At 37.7% G+C, this 20,814-nt stretch overlaps 1 protein-coding gene across 3 annotated transcripts in view; it reads right to left on the bottom strand.

Moving 5' to 3' along the window:
- Positions 1-127: 127 nt before the first annotated feature.
- The window catches only part of LOC127619081 (histone deacetylase 7-like), a 97,599-nt gene continuing 76,912 nt past the window's right edge, over positions 128-20,814 (bottom strand). For all 3 annotated transcript variants that reach the window (XM_052091824.1, XM_052091822.1, XM_052091823.1), the window contains 15 exons: positions 20,378-20,560; positions 19,641-19,857; positions 19,406-19,539; positions 17,012-17,132; positions 16,711-16,760; positions 13,256-13,363; positions 12,875-12,930; positions 10,980-11,067; positions 10,394-10,513; positions 10,066-10,163; positions 4,954-5,072; positions 4,691-4,824; positions 4,402-4,483; positions 3,653-3,791; positions 128-713 (listed from right to left, as the gene is read on the bottom strand). In XM_052091824.1, coding sequence (XP_051947784.1) covers positions 671-713; positions 3,653-3,791; positions 4,402-4,483; positions 4,691-4,824; positions 4,954-5,072; positions 10,066-10,163; positions 10,394-10,513; positions 10,980-11,067; positions 12,875-12,930; positions 13,256-13,363; positions 16,711-16,760; positions 17,012-17,132; positions 19,406-19,539; positions 19,641-19,857; positions 20,378-20,560 — 1,692 coding nt within the window. In that variant the 3' untranslated portion in view covers positions 128-670. The remainder of the gene's footprint in view (positions 714-3,652; positions 3,792-4,401; positions 4,484-4,690; positions 4,825-4,953; positions 5,073-10,065; positions 10,164-10,393; positions 10,514-10,979; positions 11,068-12,874; positions 12,931-13,255; positions 13,364-16,710; positions 16,761-17,011; positions 17,133-19,405; positions 19,540-19,640; positions 19,858-20,377; positions 20,561-20,814) is intronic.

The following is a 20,814-nucleotide window of genomic DNA, read 5'->3' as shown; positions in this document are numbered from 1 at the left end:
CATAAAATTAGATACATACTTAGTTCTTTTCCCGGAGGTTTGGAAAAAAAATCACGGTTCACATTATGGAATGCACAGTGCAAAACAAATTAAGATTTATAAAACCCACAGTTGTCGAGATCAGGACATTTTCTTTAGTGGTTAAAAATGGTTAATATTTATGATGTCATAGAGTGTAGCCACTTTGTTGTTGCCAGGTGCATGAAAACCCCTTATGTTCGCATAGTACTTCAATAGTTCGCTTGTCAGGGCCGTAAAGTGGGCTGCCTTTAAAAAATGTCCAACAGTCCTCAACCGTTCCCGCAAATCTTGCAACTCCAGCTAAAATAAGTCAACTCTTTTGAGGCAACAGAGGTGAGTATTGCGGAGGACTGGAATTTTTCAGCGCATTCTTTTAGTGAATGTTATAAACACACTAGTGCAACAGAGCAGGCTTTCTAGTGTACTTGTCCATATGGTAGGTGAATGTTGTGGATCCCAGAGCCCCGGCAGAATTCCTGCAAGTTGTAAGCTTAGCCGCGTTGCGCTGGTGGTCAGTGATGAGGTGGCGTCTCGGGGGAGGGGCTATGATGAGGAAGCCACACCCCCCATAGGTACTACTGGTCTTAAGGCACAGCTCACTCATATGACATAGAGTGCCATGTGGTACTGGACAGTTTTCAGACCTGATTTAAAGGGAGTCTTCATCATGCTCCATAGGTTCATCAGCAAGGCTGTAAAAAATGAAGTTTATATTTAGCATCAAACAATCCTCATTTGGCTTTTACTCAAGAATGCAGACAAAAGTGTAATATTCTCCAGCAGTGAAGCCTAGCGTAGGCTAGAAGGGAAATGGGAACCTGTGTAAACATTAACAGGCTAGCTACAAATCCGTAAGTGGAATTGAAAAGATCTTGACGATAATCAAACTATGTGCACTTTTATCAATAATCCACCAATGTGGCTTGAAGTCAAAGTGAAACGCTATATGCAACCCATATTCCGTCAGTAATGATGGTGCTTCATACACCTTAAGATGTCACTTATTTGTGTTTAACTTGGCTTTAAAAACATGCAAAATATTGCACAGGGGTAGAATGGCATGAAAATGTATATTTTAAATATCTAAATATTTCCAAAAACGGAACATATATAATAATGCATCATAAAATGAGACAAAAATTTGGAATTTGAAGTGCACAATAATCAAGGTTATCTCACAGAATTGCGGTTAGATCACATAATTGTGATCAGACGATTATTTAACATTTAATTAGTTAATATGAGAACGATTTTTCCAGAAAATTCACATCAACACCCTTATGTAACCAGAATTCTCAGTATCTGCTTATAACAATCATATAACAGGATTATAGAGGTATAATAAATGTATTATAAAGGATAAGGGATTAATAACACTTGAAAATGAGACAAAAACATACAGTTTACATCTTTTCTATATTAGCTTCAAATCCCCTTATTTGGACAATAAAATGTGATTGGAATTTGAAGAGCACAATATTCATGGTTATCTCAGATAATTGCAGTTAGTTCACGTAATTGCGATCAGACGATTATTTTACTATTAATTAGTTAACATTAGCAAGACTTTGCCAGAAAATTCACATTAACACCCTTACACAACCTGAATTCTCAGTATCTGCTTACGACATTCATATAACAAGATAATAGAGGTATAATAAATGTATTATAAGGCCTCTGTAGCTTAGCAAGCAAAGATGCTGACTACTAGGGGTGTAACGATCTATCGATCCAATGACCAACGATCCAATGTTATCAATACAACGCGTAAATATTGATTGACATTGTTTTTAAGATGTTCATTTATTTTAATACTGTCATGTCAGCCACATCCATACAAATTTCCATTAGGCGATGAAGCAACCTTATTACATTCATTTGAATTTATGAGTGCTAAATATGCTTTTCATGTGAGACACGGATGTGTGCAAGGTCTTTGAAGCCAAATTGCGCTCTGCTATCTGTGCGGCGTGCACACGCGTCAACATGGCTTCCCGCGAAATGCACGCTCCAGTGACAGGATCAGTGCGCGAACATAAACAGGGACACTCCTTAAAATGTGAGCTTTCGTGTCAAACGCAGATTGGTTCAAACGCTCGATGAATTCGGGATTCCATCGATATCTTTGCGCATGCGACTCATTTGAACTTTACATGAGAATATACTATTTAAAAGTACCATGGAGAAGTCCAACCATGTGAAACATCTTGACAACACCGACATTCTGAACAGCACTAAAGAGGGAAAGAGAAACGTCTGCTGCCCAGAACTTGCATCAGTTATAAGGCTTTACACATTACACATCAAGAGCTTTATTAACATTTATCCCAGTTAATGGTAACATAATGTTCCTTACAACTGTGGAAGTTGTAGCCAAGATAACCACGGATAGTTGGAAACAAGTCATGGTAAGTATTTTGAATTGGACTAAACGGAAAAATTAGCTGTCATCAAACGAGTGATGATCACATACTCTGACTTTATTTTTTACATTATTTATCTGTATAATTAGTTTCAACATCTGAAGTACCTTATTTTGTTGTGGATGTCCCAATGAGGATACAGAGAGCTGAATAAAATAATCAAATTATATTTTGGTTGCATTTGCGGGCAAAAGAAATTGAACTGATTGTGTAAATTAGGCACATAATATCGGAATATCGATCGCAGGCCAAGAGAATCAATACAAGATTGTATTGTGAATTAACATCCGATTTACACCCCTACTGACTACCACCTCTGGAGTCGTGAGTTTGAATCTAGGGCATGCTGAGTGACTCCAGTTGGGCTGCCTAAGCAACCAATTGGCCTGGTTGTTAGGGTGGGTAGAGTCATGTGGGTTACCTTCCTCGTGCTCGAAATAATGTGGTTCTCGCTCTCGGTGGGGTGTGTGGCGAGTTATGCATGGATGTCGCGGTGAATAGCGTGAGCTTCCAGACGAGCTAGGTGTCACGTTCATCAAGCCACGTGATAAGATGCGTGGATTGACTGTCTCAGACGTGGAGGCAACTGAGATTCGTCCTCCACCACTCGTATTGAGAAGATAACCGTGCCACCACAAGGACTTAGAGTGCATTGGGAATTGGGGATGCCAAATTGGGGAGAAATGGGAATAAAAGAAGCTTATTTGGATAGAAAATAATTATTTGAATTTGAAGTGCGTGATAATCGCAGTAATTGAATATAATTCTGGTTAGATCAAATAAATATGATCAGACAACTATTTAATAATTGCGACAATTCTTGCTACACAGCAGTAATGATGACTGACATAATGGTAACCATGGCAAAGTTTTGGTGTGTCATTGCTGTAAACAAGAAACATTGATGGCGATGGTGTAACCCATTTCATGTTAACTATTTTTAACCAAGCGTTTGCGAGCAGAGATGTGTTATCACCCGGCGATTGCAAGTAAATCGTGGTCACCCGAGGTGCTGTGCAGCTTTTGCTTTCAAACAGTGTTCTCTTTGAACTTGTTGATCAAATTGGTTCTTAATCACACCAAATAGATTTCATGTAAATGTGGCTCTCACTTCCAAGAATCACTCAGGATTAAGCACACAAGGAGTGACAACCGTATTAAGCTGTGGTATGTGTGTGGCCACAGATATTCACTTCCGCAGGATGCACCTTTTGCTTGTCAGCACTCCCACAGAGAGGGACGCCATCGCATTCACTGTGTCTGTCTCCTCACAGTCTTTCCTCTGGGCACTTAGAAATGACATGCCTACTGTGCTCATCAACGGCTTCAGTGATGACCAATACTGACCTGAGACAGAGAGATTTCATTTTAAACAGATATGAATATGGGCATACTTGCAGGAAATAAATGTAAGAAAATTTCAACAAAAAATAAATAACAACTTAAAAACAAAAAATGAAACGTATTGTATGACTACGGAAGATGTGCGAAATAGTGCACACATTTTATGGACAGTTTTTATAGTGTTTTTTTTGGTCCTTTTTGGAGCTTGACAGTCACTAGTCACTGTATATTTACAGTATATGGAAAGAGCGGTGTTTACATTCTGCAAAACAAATTCTTTTGTGATTCATAGAAGAAAACTGCTCCTTTAAGTGAAGAATGCAAATAGAGAGAAGATAAAAAAAAAAGCAAAAGAAAGCGTGTCAAAGGAAACACATGAAGCGAGTGCCTTCACTGTAGTGCACGCCACGTAGTGCATCCCATACCATTGTTTTTATTGGAATATTTTTGTGGAGCTGAAACCATATGGTGAAACATGATGATGATTATAATTAATTACAAATAATTAAATAAATCTGTGCTACCAGGAAGCCGGTGCATTTCAGGATAATTAGAGGCAGGCTAAGCCGAGAGAGAGAGAGAGAGAGAGAGAGAGAGAGAAAGAGACACTCACTCTGTATCTGTATAACTCTTTGGAGTGAAAGGACTCCATTGGCATTGGGCATCTGATGTAGAGTGGACTCAGGAAGAGGCTCCTAACAAAACAATTTTTTCTTGTTATTTTAACCTTTAATAAGTTAATATGAGTAAAACTTTGCCATAAAACTCATGTAACGCCCTTATATAATCATAATTCTCAGTATCTGCTTACAACAATCATATAACAGGATTATAAAGGTATAATAAATGTATTATAAAGGATTAGTGATAGTATTAGAACAGCTTTATGCATTAAATCTGACCTCCAGCCCAAGCAGAGCACTGACACAGGCCTCAGATGCGTCACATATGGCCGTGAGGTCGTGACCTCCCTCTAATGCTAGAACCACACGTCCTCCTGCTAATGTCATCAATTGCCGAGTCAAAAACCCGAAACCTGCCGGGAGAAAAACAACAACATTATAATTTCAGTGGAGGCCCTAAAGACATAAGAAATGTAATGATATATATAATCTGAAAACAGTACAATAATATTTAAAGCACATGTATACTAGTAATAGCCTACATTTAGCAGTGACTTTGTATCCTCCTAAGGGGGCAGGGTGTCCTTCTGAAGCATCAAACCCTGAAGAGACCAACACGACGTCTGGTGAGAACTCTTGAGCAATGGGCATCACCACCGTCCTAAACATACAAACAATGTTCAGTATCACACTGTGGTCTCTTTTAACTCACATAATCAAACCAATTCAACTCAACTTTATGCAACAGCACTAACAGCAATATGATAAAAGATGAATTAACTGAATAAATGTAGATTGTTTCTGAATTATTGGAAAAACACGTTTTAACTTGATTCAATATGACCGTATGCTGAATATGTCGGGCATGAGACAGGTTGATGAATACACATCCTCACTCATTGAACACACTTCTAAAGCCTAAAAAATGTGGCATATGACAATAAAAACTACCACCAGACATACAATACGCATCCTTATTGATAAAATTTATACCCACAGTAAATCATATTTGACTTCAATATTATCATATTCTATGTTCAAACTAATAAAATCTTTTTTCGACAATGTTTAAGTACTGCGTTTAAAAAAAAAACCCTGCAAAGATATAAATTTAGCAGTATGACATCATTTTTATTCACATATCCTTTCACAAACATTAGCCAATGTACTGCGATGAGATGGGGTCCCTTTCTTCCCGTTAGACCTGCCATGGGTTTTGTTCTTATAAGATTATTATTAGATCATTTTTGGCCTTATATCTGTCACAGCTGTAACACTTTGGTTAAAAGCAGCCATTTGCGATTGGATTTTGAGGGATTTCTTAGTGAAAAGTTCAAATCCACCAACAACAGTTGTGGGTAAATTGGGTCTAGTAGAGCAGACGCAATAAAAATGGCAGTAATCCGTAAAATATCATGATTTAGGTCAAATATATTTTTCCTGATCTTATTGAAGATATCCAAATCTTCAATAATCTGTAGGAACCCCATAGTGTTTCAACCCCACAAACAGCATATTTTTGAAATGTTCAGCTCCAATACTGGGGAGCGCCTACTGAAAGCAGATCTTTTCTAGTCTCAAGCATAAATGGAAGCGCAGCGTAGTTCTAGCGGGAAGACTAGCAGTTGTACATAACATCATTAGCTGGGTAACTCCAAGCCAATGGCATGTAATGGCTAGCCATTGCTTTATAATCTGCTCACAATCTATCACATTGCTGTTTCAGTGTGCTAACACTGCAACCTCCACCACCCCAACACCACCAGTTGAGCCCCGTCCCGCATGGGGGTAGGCTCCTCGCCCCTGCCTCCTATCTCCGGCAGGATATGATGGTTCTGAGTACAACTCCCTCGGACCGCCAGATGGGGACTACGCCAAAGAGAGACATTACTTTTCTGTTTTACATTCATCAAATAAATTGCTTCTTAAACCTCACTCAAGCCTGAGTGTCTTCCCGATAGAACATGAACTTGTGAATATTGTTTTAATTGGTGTTCATTTTAGTATATATTTCTCCAATGTCCTCAACATCACTTTCCAGTCTGTTGGCATTTTATAATTCTTAATAATATAATCCTCCAGGAATTGATATAAGTTTTGATTGTAAAACAACATCCCAAACATCATTAGCATCTCCATTCACCTCTATTCAATTGCATCAAAAACAGGAGACCAGAAATGCAAGCACAAATGAAGAAATTTTACATTCTGTTGGGACAAAAGTTCAAGTTTGGTGAACTCTCACCTGCGGATTCGTATGACGAGAAAAAGTTTTTATTGCTTCACAATGGTATATTTCAGCATTTTGAATCGAATTGTTTTTATTTGTGATTTATTATTTATTAAAACCATAAGTCCTTAAGTGTGACATCAAGTGTGACATTGTTACATGCTCAAAGCCTAGTGTGACTGCTGCTTTAGGAATGATTTGATAAATTCTGTGATATTTTGTCATATTTGCCAGTTTGTTTCACTCTTTACTTTACAGAAATCATTATGATAATGTGAAAATTTTAAAAGATGGTAACAAATATAAAAAATTTACATGTTTACATCCTTATTCAAACTCAGCTCTCAATCCTACATTTAGCAGTGGCAAACTTTTGTTCAGTCTTGACAACTCTCTGAAAGATTTAGCATGTGAATGTGGGTCTGACATATTGATAGGATATTGGTCATGGTGAACTAGATCTGCTAACGCTGCTGCTGCAGAGCAAATACAGAGACTTGCTATTGCTAGAAAATACACAAACACATACATACATACATGCTGCACAATTAGACAAAACACAAGACATGCTGCATCAAGCATCTATCAAATACAGCTGAACAAATAGACATAGCAAACAATGCCCATGTAGCTGATATAGACCAGTGGAGCTGGGGTGGAGGTGGGTTTCAGAGAAAAAAAACTCACAGTGTGCTGTAGAGAAACCAGCTTTTCTGCTAAACGTAGCTATTTAAATGTTAGAACAAAGAGAGAGAGACTCAAGATGATTGGCTACATAATAAAAAGTCAGAGGTCAAATCAGCTTACAAAATGCAAGCCGATTGGTTTAACATGTCACATGAGCAAGCAGATTGGCCAACAGATAACAAGTCAAAAGTCAAAAATCAGCTTGCGCTGATTTGCATGGCTGAACGTTGGTCATCTCTTTAGTTCTATTTTCTTGCCAGTGTGTAAATAATCACGTTATAATTAAGTATTAGTGCCTGAGCTTGACCAGAGCATATTTCTGATTATCTTTTATATCCTTTTATTCAGAAATACACCATAAAATTACATAACAAACATGTATTTATTAAAAGTAAAAAAAGGTACAGCACAACAGGAATGAACCATTTATCAGTTCTGATCAAAGCCTTGATGGAAATAGGTTTCATATGAGAAACCCAAAAGACTAAATTGTGAGAAAACATACAGTGTCCTGTCTGTCATAGTCGACCAATAAAGCAAACATACGTTACAAGTACCCAAACAAATATTACACATTATTAAAATGTAAGAACCAAACTAGCCAATGCACAGCATGACAATCCAAATGACTAAAGTGTTTGAATTAGTCTGCGTTAATTCCTCTCTCTTTCTCTCTTCTTTCCTCTTTTCCTCATCTCTCGTGTTCTTGTGCTTGGAGGACGCCAGCCCTGCCAGCGATTTTGCCTCTTGAGCGCATCACGGGCGAGTTCAAAGCGACCGCCGCTGCATATGGATCCCATTTAGAGCTTGTCGTTCTACTCACGTCACTGACAGCCCGCCATCTGGGAGCCATTTGCTTTAATTATCCAGGATCCTCCACTACTCCCCCACCTCTCCGCCTACCCTCACCGTTGTAACCATCTCCGCCTCCCCTCTAGACCAATAAAACTACCCACGCTCCCCTGTGCAGAGTGGAACAATTTTATTTTGGGTGGAGGGAATGCACGAGACTGAAAGAGAGAGAAGCGTTCATTAAAGACCAATAAAAGGAGAGAGAGGATACAACACACAGGAAGTCAAGGAGAGACTAGCTGGTTAGAGGTGTAAAATTCCCAAAACTTTCAATCTTAAAAAGATCATAAAGGTCTTTTTAGTCGCCCACCCACTTTCACACTAGGTCCCTGGTTAGTGTGTGGTTAACAATGCCCGCCTAGACCCAAAGTAAATCCCAAAACAGGCTTCCTTCAAAAAATGCTCAACGACGTTTAATAAAACCACCTACTGGGGCCAATTAAGTGGCATGTGGAAGTGGCCAAGCTCGAGTTTGATCCGAACACAATGAAAAAGCTGGGAATCATTTGAAGCTCTGCAAGCATTTGAGATGACAATAAACACCTTGACTGATAAGCGTTTGCAGACAGCCAGAGGGGGAGGACCCGGGGTTGTGTCCAGCTAAGATCAAAACTCCCCAAGTCGGACGTGTCTGCAACATGATCGGGAGTCAATTTCTTGACAAAATACAAAAAGGCTACCAATACCATGCACACATGGCATTGCGCAATCCAATGCAAAATGAAGGGTACCCACATGAAGAGGACCTGATTCTCTGAGATCATTGCAAAACATCTAATGTAAGGTCAAATTCCTCTTCCTGAATTCTGCACTCAAACAGATTACCACATCACTGGCTGACTTGCAAATGATGGAGGCATGTAGACACTTTACAAGACACATAAACTGGATGGTGGTACGGTAGAAGATCTGGACCATCCATGACTGAAATATATGAAGAAATATACATCTATGTTTTTAATTTCATTTAACTCTACCTTAGCCAGCTAATTGATTGTTTTAAAGAAGAAAACAATAAGAAGAACTTTCAACCATCTGTCACCAAATTAACAGTGGCTGTTTCTCAAAGTGCATTCTTATATGTACTTGCTTGCTTGTGAACTTGTTTCACATCATCATCCACTGTTGAAGTTGAACATAAGAACATAAGTACCAAGAATGCACAAAATTACCCTGATTTGTACTTGATCAAGATGCATCAGATGGTGACTTGTGGGCAAGAACCCAATTGAAGTCCCAAAAGTCATAGTGGCTCTACAGTAGCAGACAAAGGACATTTATCATTGTGTTTTCCCTCAATAGTTTCCCGCTATAAGCTTGTGAAAGTCTAACAGCTTGATGCTTTAGATTGATGCTTTCTGCATCCACCTTTCCTTCCGTGTTTGTCTATTCTCTACGTTCTTAACATTGAGAAACACCCAGAGTGACCATTCAGGTCTTGCAGTGTCAAAACATTTACACTCAGTGATCACTTTATTAGGAACACTGTGGTCCTAATAAAGTTCACAATGTGGTCTTCTGCTGTTGTAGCCCATTTGCCTAAAGGTTTGTCATGTTGTGCATTCTGAGATGCTATTCTGCTATCTACAATTGTACAGAGCGATTATCTAACAATCATGCCATGGTCGAAATCACTGAGATCAAAATTGTCCCCATTCTGATGGTTGATGTGAACATTACCTGAAGCTCCTGACCCATATTTAAATGATTTTATGCATTGCACTGCTGCCACCCGATTGGCTGATTAGATATTTGCATGAATAAGTAGGTGTACAAGTGTTCCTAATAGTTGTTCAGTATGTACAAGTATGGTTTTGTAAAAATGTATCACTATGGATAAATACTAACTAGAACCAATAAACAAATAATCAAATAAATCTAATACCTGAAAGCAGCCAGGTACTCTGCATCGCCCATGGGCGGCTCCAGTCCACCGGTCCAAGCCACATTAACATTGAAACCCTCTCCAGCACCAGAACCCACCTGGGACAAATACATCTCTGATGTTTAACACTGTATATGGTCTATCCACCATCATCCTTCTGTGCTAGAGGCAATTTTGCACCTATTATTCTTTTTCACTACAGTGCAATAAGTGTTGTTCATTGAAAACTCAACAATAGTTCTGTGCTTTTACATTGTGTCATAGCAGTAAACAGAAACATTCACAAAGGTGATTCATAATCGACAATCCATGATCTTTGCATTCTAACCTCTGCTGGTCCTCCACTACCAGGGAAGAAGTTGCCATTGTCATATCGATGAAGAGAGATATAGAGAACGCTGGGGTCGTTGTAGAATATGTCCTGGGTGCCGTTGCCATGGTGAACATCCTGCATGATTGACGTAATGATTAAACTACTTACTTTGCATTCTATTATGATGTACAAAGAATCAATATAGCAATAAAAGGAGCAGATTTATAAAACATTTATTCACTCTTTTTTGTATTACTTTTGTGTAGGGGAATAGTACAAATATTACAAGTAAGTAGTAAATAACAGATTTAAGTATTAAATAAAAAAATCGAATAAATAGTACTTATATTATAAATAGTAAATATGTTCCAGATTTACAATAAATCAAATTTTATTGCTTAATAGCCATAACATGAAAATAATGATCAATTTATCATTATCACCAATGATGTCTATTTCATTGCAACTCTAGAACTAACATTTATTGTATATATATATTGATCATCAAAAGTACAGCATATCGTTACCAGATTGACATTAAAACACATCAGCCAGCTTTTGGTGCTAATGTATTGTCATCAACTGAGTTAAGAGCTCTCACCCAGTCAACAATGAGGATTTTACTGGCACTGAGCTTCTGCTGGAGCTGTTTAGCAGCGATTGCCACAGAGTTGAAGAAACAGAAACCCCTAAAACAGAGTGAGAAAGAGAGAGAGTGAGGCCTCCCACCATATTTGTCAACTGTCAACGATTATTGGAAACAGAACAACAAAACTATGCAGTATAAAGCAAACAAATTTTCTCATGCATTTGAACTGAAATTATATTTCATTAAAGTATAACTATAATGTCTTTAGGTAAACTAATAAGACACTTGACTACTTTACATACACTACCAGTCAAAAGTTTGTAAACCATTGACAGAATTGATGTTTCTCTTAAAGAGATAGTTCACTCAAAAATGAAAATTCTACATTATTTACTGACACTCATGCCATCCCAGATGTGTATGACTTTCTTTCTTCTGCAGAACACAAATGAAGATTTTTAGAAGTATATCTCAACTCCAAAAGTGAATGGTGGCCAGAACTTTGAAGGTCCAAAAATCACATAAAGGCATCATAGAAGTAATCCAGACTCCAATAGTTAAATATATATCTTCAGAAGTAATATTATAGGTGTGGGTGAGAAACAGATCAAAATGTAAATCCTGTTTTTATTTTGCAATAAATCTCCACTTTCACTTTCACATTCTGAAAGTGAAAGTAGATATTTACAGTGACTGTTTCTCACTCAAAGATCGAATCGCTTCAGAAGACATATGTTAAACCACTGGAGTCTTATGGATTAATTCTATGATGCCTTTATGTGATTTTTGGACCTTCAAAGTTCTGGCCACCATTCACTTGTATTGTATGGATCAACAGAGTTGAGATATACTTCTAAAAATCTTCATTTGTGTTCTGCAGAAGAAAGAAATTCATACACATCTGGGATGGCATGAGGGTGAGTAAATGATGAGAGAATAAAAAATGTTGGTTGAACTATTCCTTTAAAAACCCTTTAATCTAAAGGCTTAATCAAAAAATAATAATAATAATAATAACACATTTTGTTTACAAAAATAGTAATAATAAAGACTGAATAAGTGTTTATAAAATGCTGACTGGTAGTGTGCATGTGTACAAATAATAAACACATGGAAGAGAAGAGGGTTCATTATTAGATATGCACTAGGATGTGTCAGTCAGTAAGGGAGCGGGGCAAAACACTGAGAAATGTGGAAAGAGCGAACTCAGCAGGCTAATAACTGCTGAAATAAATCAGCCTCTTTCCTCCCGCCCCCTCCAAACCTTCATTATCAAGCCATAAATATCCACAAACACAGACAGGCCTGCTGACACTGCAGCACATGAACACAGCTATGCACGATGAATGTGAGGTGACAGAGTGCACATATGCAAACACAACACATCACTCACAAGCACACACGATATCGAATCAACACACATGTTCAGGTATGAAAAATATCTTAACGGTATTAGTAATTTTATAACATTTTAGCAGGACATAGTGTGTCCACGATATGGTTAATATTGCTGGATATTTCAACCCCAAAATATTAGTATGTTACATGCATGTAACTGTGTAGTAATGCCTATTTTTCAATAATCTAGAGACATAAATCCTTGAAGAATGAAAGATCCCTCTTTTTTTCTTTATTGTTTTAGATTGAAGCAAACCAATATATAAGATTATTAATAACAAATGAATCATAAGTCTATTAAAACATGCCACATATGTACATTATAACAGAATCTTTGCACTTTAACACATTTCTATTGTACGGTACCTCAAAGCCCTGCACTCATATACAGAATATTATTTGGCACCATTTATTTTAGAAAGCCTACTGACAAGAACAATATGAACACACTTCCTTAAAGAGCTATTTCTGGATATAACGCCCAACATACACGCACGGAGCAGACTTACATGGGGTTTGACGGGTCCGCGTGATGTCCTGGTGGCCTGACCACAGCAAAGCCATTCTGACACAAGAAAACCAACATGTTATTAATGCAGCATTAACCAGCCAGCCCTCATGTTTTCACCAAACTGCTTTAACAAGCAGACCACTGCTTTCAGTTTAAGTAATAAACCTATTTCCTCAAAACATTCTCAATAACCTTCATTAAGTTTCATTACCAGAAGAGAACAGTCCCGGTTTTGTGTAAACGCTGGAATGTTCCAAATCGTGATCAGTTTGATCTGTTTGATCTCAAAAGTAACGGAGGACCAAATCATGTTAATCTACCTTCTCTATAGAATTGACATCTAATTGTTTTTGTTTTAGATTTTGTGTTATGAACAGACCTTGAGCTCTCCTTTAGCCACTCTGAATGCCAACTCCGTCACGCTCCCGGCCGCCATGCGAGACGCTGTGGAGGTGTGCATCTCATTCCAGATGGTGTCGTTATCAACCTGTCGAAAACAAAAGTATAGTCAGTAAAAAGCTCTGACAAAAGCTACAAATTCTGATATCTTTATTTATCACTTGCACCAGCGTTTGAATGATTTATGCATTTTTAAACACGATTTAACGCTCAATTTTGAGAGTGTTTCAAAGTTTGTCCTTTGAGAATGTCTCCACCCATGCCCTGGGTCACGTAATCCCACAGAGCTGCGTACATGACAAATAATCGATGTCAGTCACCGATTCTGCCAGAATAAAATGATGTAGCTGAATTGTCTTGGAGAGCACCAGCACATTTATCATTGTGACAGCCATGATCAACATTCATAAATCTGCTAAGTCGCAATCGGCGGTTCAACCGCGGGGCTATGCTGCATGATGCCAGTGTTACATGCTGTGTGATAGGCAGTTTCGGTAAATGTGTCTTTATGAACAGATGACATAGAGATGTGATCATCAACTGTTCGCATATCCCATCAACAACATCCCTATTACTATTGCTCAAACTTAGGGATCGCAATTCAAACAAACCCCTAATCATACAAACTGATCACACAGGAAATCGACATGTTACTTCTGAATGTTCATGTATCCTGAAATGGACTTCAGCCGAATTACTAACAAGTGGCAATTCCAATGTGGTGGAAATTGTAATTGCGTTTACATAAACAATGGAAAATGTGATCCAGAGGATATATTTTTTTCTCTCTTAAATTATAATTTTACTACACTGATGGTTAGGTTTAGGGTTGGGGTTTGGATTAGGGGGTGGAGTTAATCAAATATGCATACTGACAGCATTATATCACTTAAAACTAAAAAATAACTTGCTTTTGAAGCCACCATGTGGACATTTCACCTCGAAAACACTTCCAGCTTTGCCCACTAGGGGCAGTGATTCGAATTTCCAACCTAGTCTCATAGAATAAAAGTTACTGTCCCAACACCAAACAGAGTTTTACGTGCCACTTTATACGTTCTGCTGTTGTTTCCTGGTGAAATGACGCTACAACAACTGAGTTTTGTTCACTTTCACACAAATCACGCCTACAATGGCTGATTATGACTTAATTAACACCTATTTTTCACACTATTACTCACACCCTGCTATGTTATTATATTAAAACACCTTTATTGCAATGCATCATTTGAGAAACAATACTTTTTACCACTTGTATTACAGACCAACCTAAATTTACACACTTTTTTCAACATGGAAAAAGCTTGCGTGGTAGCTGACCTGATAGAGCATTGGACTTTGGACTCGGAGACCGAGCCTCGAACCCAGCCAAAGACGCTCAAACGAAAGTGGAGCAAAAGTGTCATAGAAGTAACATAAAATGATGTGGTTGCGTCAGTAAATGTGCTTTTCATGTCGAATTTGCTTTTAAAACACTGTCGGTTAGGTTTAGGTGTTGGTTAAGGGTAAGGATGTTGGTTTTGTTCACCTCTCATGTATCTTTCAGGACACTATTGGTAAGGCTAAAGTTTTAGGTTAGGGAGGTACGTTTTACTTGTTAAAACATCCATCTAATATTCACCTTGACAACCTTGTCTGATTCCAACATCATTTCACTCGCTTTTGGCGCCCCCCACAGGACATTTCACTAGGAAACTGCAGTCAAACGTCATTTTTTAAAGCACTTCATTTTTGTTTGAAAAAATTCTGCCATGGGCACGTAATTTCATGACATTGGGCTGCAAATTTCAATAAGCGCAGACGGATTTCAGCAGCAAAACTTTCGACCTCCTATTGCCGAATTCACAGTGCAATCGGTCTGAAACCTAAAGTAAGTATTACGTTTCAACGCGTATCTCATCCCGCATTGTTTTTTCTACGAACATATACTGTAAGTACTGAATATATTGTGGAGGAAAGGTGTATTGTTACATTTTTAGGCAATAAAAGTGGCAAAAATCTCATCTAATTGCATTTAAGGAGTGATCCGAGGCATGTATATAGAAACCAGTATATCAAAGAGACTTGTGGGTAGGCTCTTTTGATTTGGGCCAGTAAGCAACCACCCAGAACACACTTACAACAGCATAACAACATGTTAAAACTACTCAGACATTACTACACATTATCCATCACTAACATTGTTGTGCAGACTTTTCAATGGCCAAGAATCACACATATTTCCTTCAGAAAATGTAAAATCTAGTTGTATTTACAATAATGAATGCACATATAGACAGCTGCATTCAAACAGATGTTCACTGGTAAATTATGATGAAATATGTTTATCCCACCATATTTGCATAAAGATAACTCATGCTTCCAAAAGCATAAAGATGCTTGTTATTGTTAAAAGCATTCACAAGTCAAAGTGTGTGTTATAAATTATAGAAAGTAAACTAAATTTCAAGAATACACTAAACAGAATGGAGGCTTGAATGACGGACACTATAAATAGATTTCCTGTTATGTATAAAAATAATGATATGTTTACTTATTCATTGTGTGTGGTCTCGATATTATCATTAAAATGTCTTGTTGATAGTGATGTATGAGATTTTATGTTAAATGTACTCACTGAAATATTGAAATGCACAAAGAGTGATTTGTAATTTATAGGGATAATTTGTACATACCGTTTATTAAAACGGTCATTGCCGCATATCCTATGACATTTTAGAGAATGTCGATATGAGCAAGAGCGAAAATTTATTTAACTTGCATTTGCATGTCAAATAACATGTTGAAAGCTAATACTTATGGTTAGGGGTTTGTTAAATTCCCGAAACCCACGTATGAGCATTAGTCCTAGTGTTACTTGTCTTAGCAAACACCGCTAATAAGGAAAGCATTATCAAACGGTCATGCAGATGTTATGGATATATTGTATAAAACTGCATTCATACAAGCAGGAGAATATGGGGTGGCCACGAATGAGGTTATACATCCCCCCTCTCTCTGTTGTTTGTTGCCTTGCTCCCCACATCTTCCTTCTCTCTTTTCTCTTTCATTTTCCCTCCTATTTTTTTCTGCAGAACTTGCATTGCTTGTGGTTTGGCACTGTGAACAATGAGAGGGCTGGAATTTCTTTTATCCTTCATGGCACATATTGTTCCAATCATTCCTCATGGACCTGCACTGGGCTTGATCAGCAGAGTGAAGTTTTTAACATATTCTCCAGATTTTCGGCCGGGGTGCTGCCCATATGGACTTGACTGGGATCAGCGGCCTTTGACCTCTGATTTGGGTATAGAGGGGACCAGAAGCCAGAAAACCTTGTCCTTGTCCATTGTTTTGAGGCCATGTTGTGCAATAAATGCTTATGCTCACCTTTGAATCTCTTTACTATGAATTTATTGCAGATAGTGGGGAAAAGCTGTGTGTGATTTCACTTACCCCGACTCCCCCACAAGGCAGCATGACAAACATCCGCTGTGACAGTATGCCTGTTGGACACACAGTGACGTCAAGTGGATTAGCTGTCATTCTCTTATTCAACATCTGACATTTCCAAACCTTTAGTCATTTCAAAAGTCTGTTGAAATTTCCTATTTCCGTTGTTGGCGTGACTGAGTGTGTCTCTGACTTGAAAAATGGAGTGTTGCGCATGCCAAACTGCACTTGACTGGTTTCTATCAGTTGTGAATGATGTGTGTGTGTGTGTGTGTGTGTGTGTGTGTGTGTGTTGATTTGTTACCGGCCAGTTTGCGATTGTCCAGTTTGAGGCGGTTCAGAGGGTTGGTGCCATACAGCAGAACGTGGCGCTCCGTGTGGACAGATTGAAGCTCCTCTAAAGTGGCTTTCCTACCTCGAATACTCTGCAAAGTGAACCAAAATATAGAAGATGTTATGTAAAAAAGCAGAGAGAGAAATTTCCTGTTTTAACCTTGGTTCCAGCAATTGTGTCATTGGCGTTAAAGTGATAGTTCACCCAAAAAGTTACATTCTGTCATTAATTATTCACCCTCATGTCATTCAAAACATGTATGACTTTCTGGTAACACTTTACAATGAGGATCCATTCGTTAACATTAGGTAATGTGTTAAGCATCACTAACTAACAATTAACTATATGTTTATTACAGCATATATTCATCTTTATAAATGCTAGTTTATAGTTTGTTTTAGTTCATAGTGCAAAAACTACTCTTAACATACAACTTGCGATTTAAAAAAAATTATTACTATATGTTGAAATTAACTTTAACCAATATTAATAAATGCTGTAAAAGTGTTGTTCATCGTTAGTTCATGTTAACAAATAAAACCTTATTGACTTGTTACTGACTACCAACAAAAAAGGTGGATTTTTGAAGAATATACTGGTCTCTATTTTTCTAGTTAAAGAAAGTGGTCTTCATAAATAGCTTTGTGTGAGATACAAACTAAAATTACAGTCTTAATTCACTGATAAACGTTCCCTCCTATGAGATTTGAACCGCTGCAACACGATCAGTGAACATGATCAGTCCGATTCATAAATGAATTATTCAGACTGTTTTGTGAAGCAGATAAACTAATTCACACATATTTTGAATAAGTGTTTCTGTCTTGTTTTCCAGGAAACATATTTTAACATCCTTAAAACATGAAAATATTACCTGAGAAGCAGAATAACTTAACAGAATAATTCACCCAAAAATCAATTCTCTCATCCTTTACACACCCTCATGTCATCCCAGAAGAAATTCTCAGCTCTGGTGGTCCATACAATGCAAGTGAATGGTGACCAGAACTTTGAAGGTTCAAAAGCATATGAAGGCAACATAAAAGTAATCCATGTGACACCAGTGGTTAAATCAATGTCTTCAAAATGATAAGTTTGGTTGAGAAAGAGATCAAAATTACTTTTTAATATAAATCTCCACTTTCACTTTCACTTCCACATTCTTCTTTTTTGTTTTTGGCGATTTGCATTATTTGTGCATTTTGCCACCTACTAGTCAGGGAGGAGAATTTATAGTAAAAATGACATAAATATTGATCTGTTTCTCACCCACACCTATCATCTCAATTCTAAATATATAGATTTAACCACTGGAGTCTTATGAATTACTTCTTTATATGCTTTTTATGCATTCACTTGCATTGTATGGACCTACAGAGTTGAGAATTTCTTCTGGGATGACATGAGAGTGTGTAAAGAGAGAATGATGAGAGAATTAATTTTTGGGTGAATTATTCTGTTAAGTTATTATGGGATGGCATGATGTGGTGGCTCAGCGGTTAAGGCTCTGGGTTACTGATCAGAAGGTCAGGGGTTCAAGCCCCAACACCACCAAGACACCACTGTTGGGCCCTTGAGCAAGGCACTTGAACCTATCTGCTCCAGGGGTGCCGTATCATGGCTGACCCTGCACTCTGACCCCAGCTTAGCTTAGCTGGGATATGTGAAAAATAAATAATTTCACCATGTATATGCAGAAATGTATGTATAATGTGTGACAATTGATCAATTAAATTAAATTAAATTAAATTAAATGAGGGTGAAATAATTTTTTTTGGGTGAAGATATGTTTGGGTAACATATATTATGTCCTTTTGCTTCTCAAGTGAATGTATCTTGTTTTAAAAAAAATTGATATTTTACTGAAGAAAAAAACCAAAAACAAAACAAAAACAAGGCAAAGATACCAAACAAGGAAATTTTTTTTTGCAGTATACAGTAGATATTTTTTATTAATAATCACATAAATTTCAGCCTGATCCTCACACACATCTATTGTATGGCTTCAGAAGACTTGGAATAAAGTGCATGAGTTGTATAAACTATTCTTATACTAATTTTACGGTGATTTTTTGACATTTTTGAGCTTGACAGCCCCAGTCCTCATTTACTTTCAATATATACAAAAAAGTGGCCAAGACATTCTTCACATTTTATGTTCCGTGAAAGACAGTCCTATGGATTTGGAATAAAATAAGGGTAATCAAAGAAATTTGAGAATTTTCATTTTAGGGGAAATATATCTTTAAATGTAGTCGTTTATATAACAGTAAACAGTATATAACAGTAAATTGTTGAATGACGTGACATATTATTCATCGCCCCCTTTAGGAAAGGAGAGGAAGTGCAGGCAGTTTCAAATACCTCACACTGGCCACGAAGGCCTCGCTCCTGCAAGCGTGACCAGATGCTCTGTATTCTCCCTGCATGCTCTGGGTGACTGCTGTTGTCTCCACACGTACACTGGTGCTTCAACATTTGAGAGTCATACACCAGCCCTACGCGACACACACACACACACACACACACACACACATTGATTAAAGAATGATACATAGTAAATCATTCAGCTATAAGGTGATTGGCAGAGACTCTTTACCTGTGGTGAAGCGGGTTTGACTCTGGGGTGGCTCTGTTGTTGTGGTGAGTGGCAGGGGTTTGTCTGGGAGTGTTAGTGAGGTGGAGGCTGGTGACGACTGTGTGCGAGAGAGCGGCCGGTGCGCGCCGCCAAGCATCATGGGTACCGCCAACGTCTCCATGTGGGCTGTTTGTCTGCGCAGTTGCTGCAGTTGCTTCTGCGTTTCCCACAGACGTGACTGCACAGGAAGCATTTGGAGTGTCAAATCAATAAGTGCCTCGTGTCTACACCACTGAGAAATGCTTCTCTGATGGCATTTAACAATATAATATGTTCTTATTACATGGGAAAAATCTTTTTATTATGGCAATGCGGACAAATGCACATATATTATATAAATTGAAAAGTATTTGTACATATTTGTATATTTGTTGAACTGCCTTTACTTTGTGGTGATTTAAATTGTATAAAATAATTGTGTCTGGATATTATTTTTTAATTTCAGAATTTATTGTCTTGCTTTTAATTTATGCTGATTTTACTGTAATAAATAAATAAATAATTGTGTCTGATCATGATATTTTAATTTTTGTATTACTGTAATGAGGACCATTATTGAAAACAATGAGAAATACACTCAGGTAAACTCAAAAGTAAAAAATTCTGACACATAATGAGAAAAATATTTGATTTCTATTACTTCTATTGCTTATTCTTTTGTTTATTTATGCATCATCGCGTTTGGTCTTGTGTCTCACCTGGTTGAGAATGAGGGCGTGTTGCAGGTTGATCGGATCTTCTTGACTCTCCAGCTCTCTGCATGACTCCGCCCTCATCCTGCACGGATGGGCGTCGCCCACTGATGGCCCCACCTCCTCTGAGTCCATATCCTCTGAGGGGATCTGCTGGAGACGTGGCTTCTCACTGGACTTTGACATGAGCTACAGGACACACCAACAGAGACTATGATGAATTACCTTTCAGAGTCCCACAGTACAATGAAATCCCTAAGTACATATTTATGCTTCTTCCACAAACGTATTTATTATGTTGTGTCCTGATGCTGAAAAAACGTCTTGAAATCTGATCTGATCATTCCGACTGAAACACATTTCCAAAAATCTGGTTTTAATTGGATTTGAAACCATGTAAAATTAAACTTTATACTTAAAAATATAACGTATAACTAAAAAAA

This window comes from Xyrauchen texanus, chromosome 25, assembly GCF_025860055.1.
Source record: "Xyrauchen texanus isolate HMW12.3.18 chromosome 25, RBS_HiC_50CHRs, whole genome shotgun sequence".
Lineage (NCBI taxonomy): Eukaryota > Metazoa > Chordata > Actinopteri > Cypriniformes > Catostomidae > Xyrauchen > Xyrauchen texanus.
The sequence above is the reverse complement of the archived record's forward strand: the minus strand, read 5'-3'. Positions and strand labels throughout refer to the sequence as shown.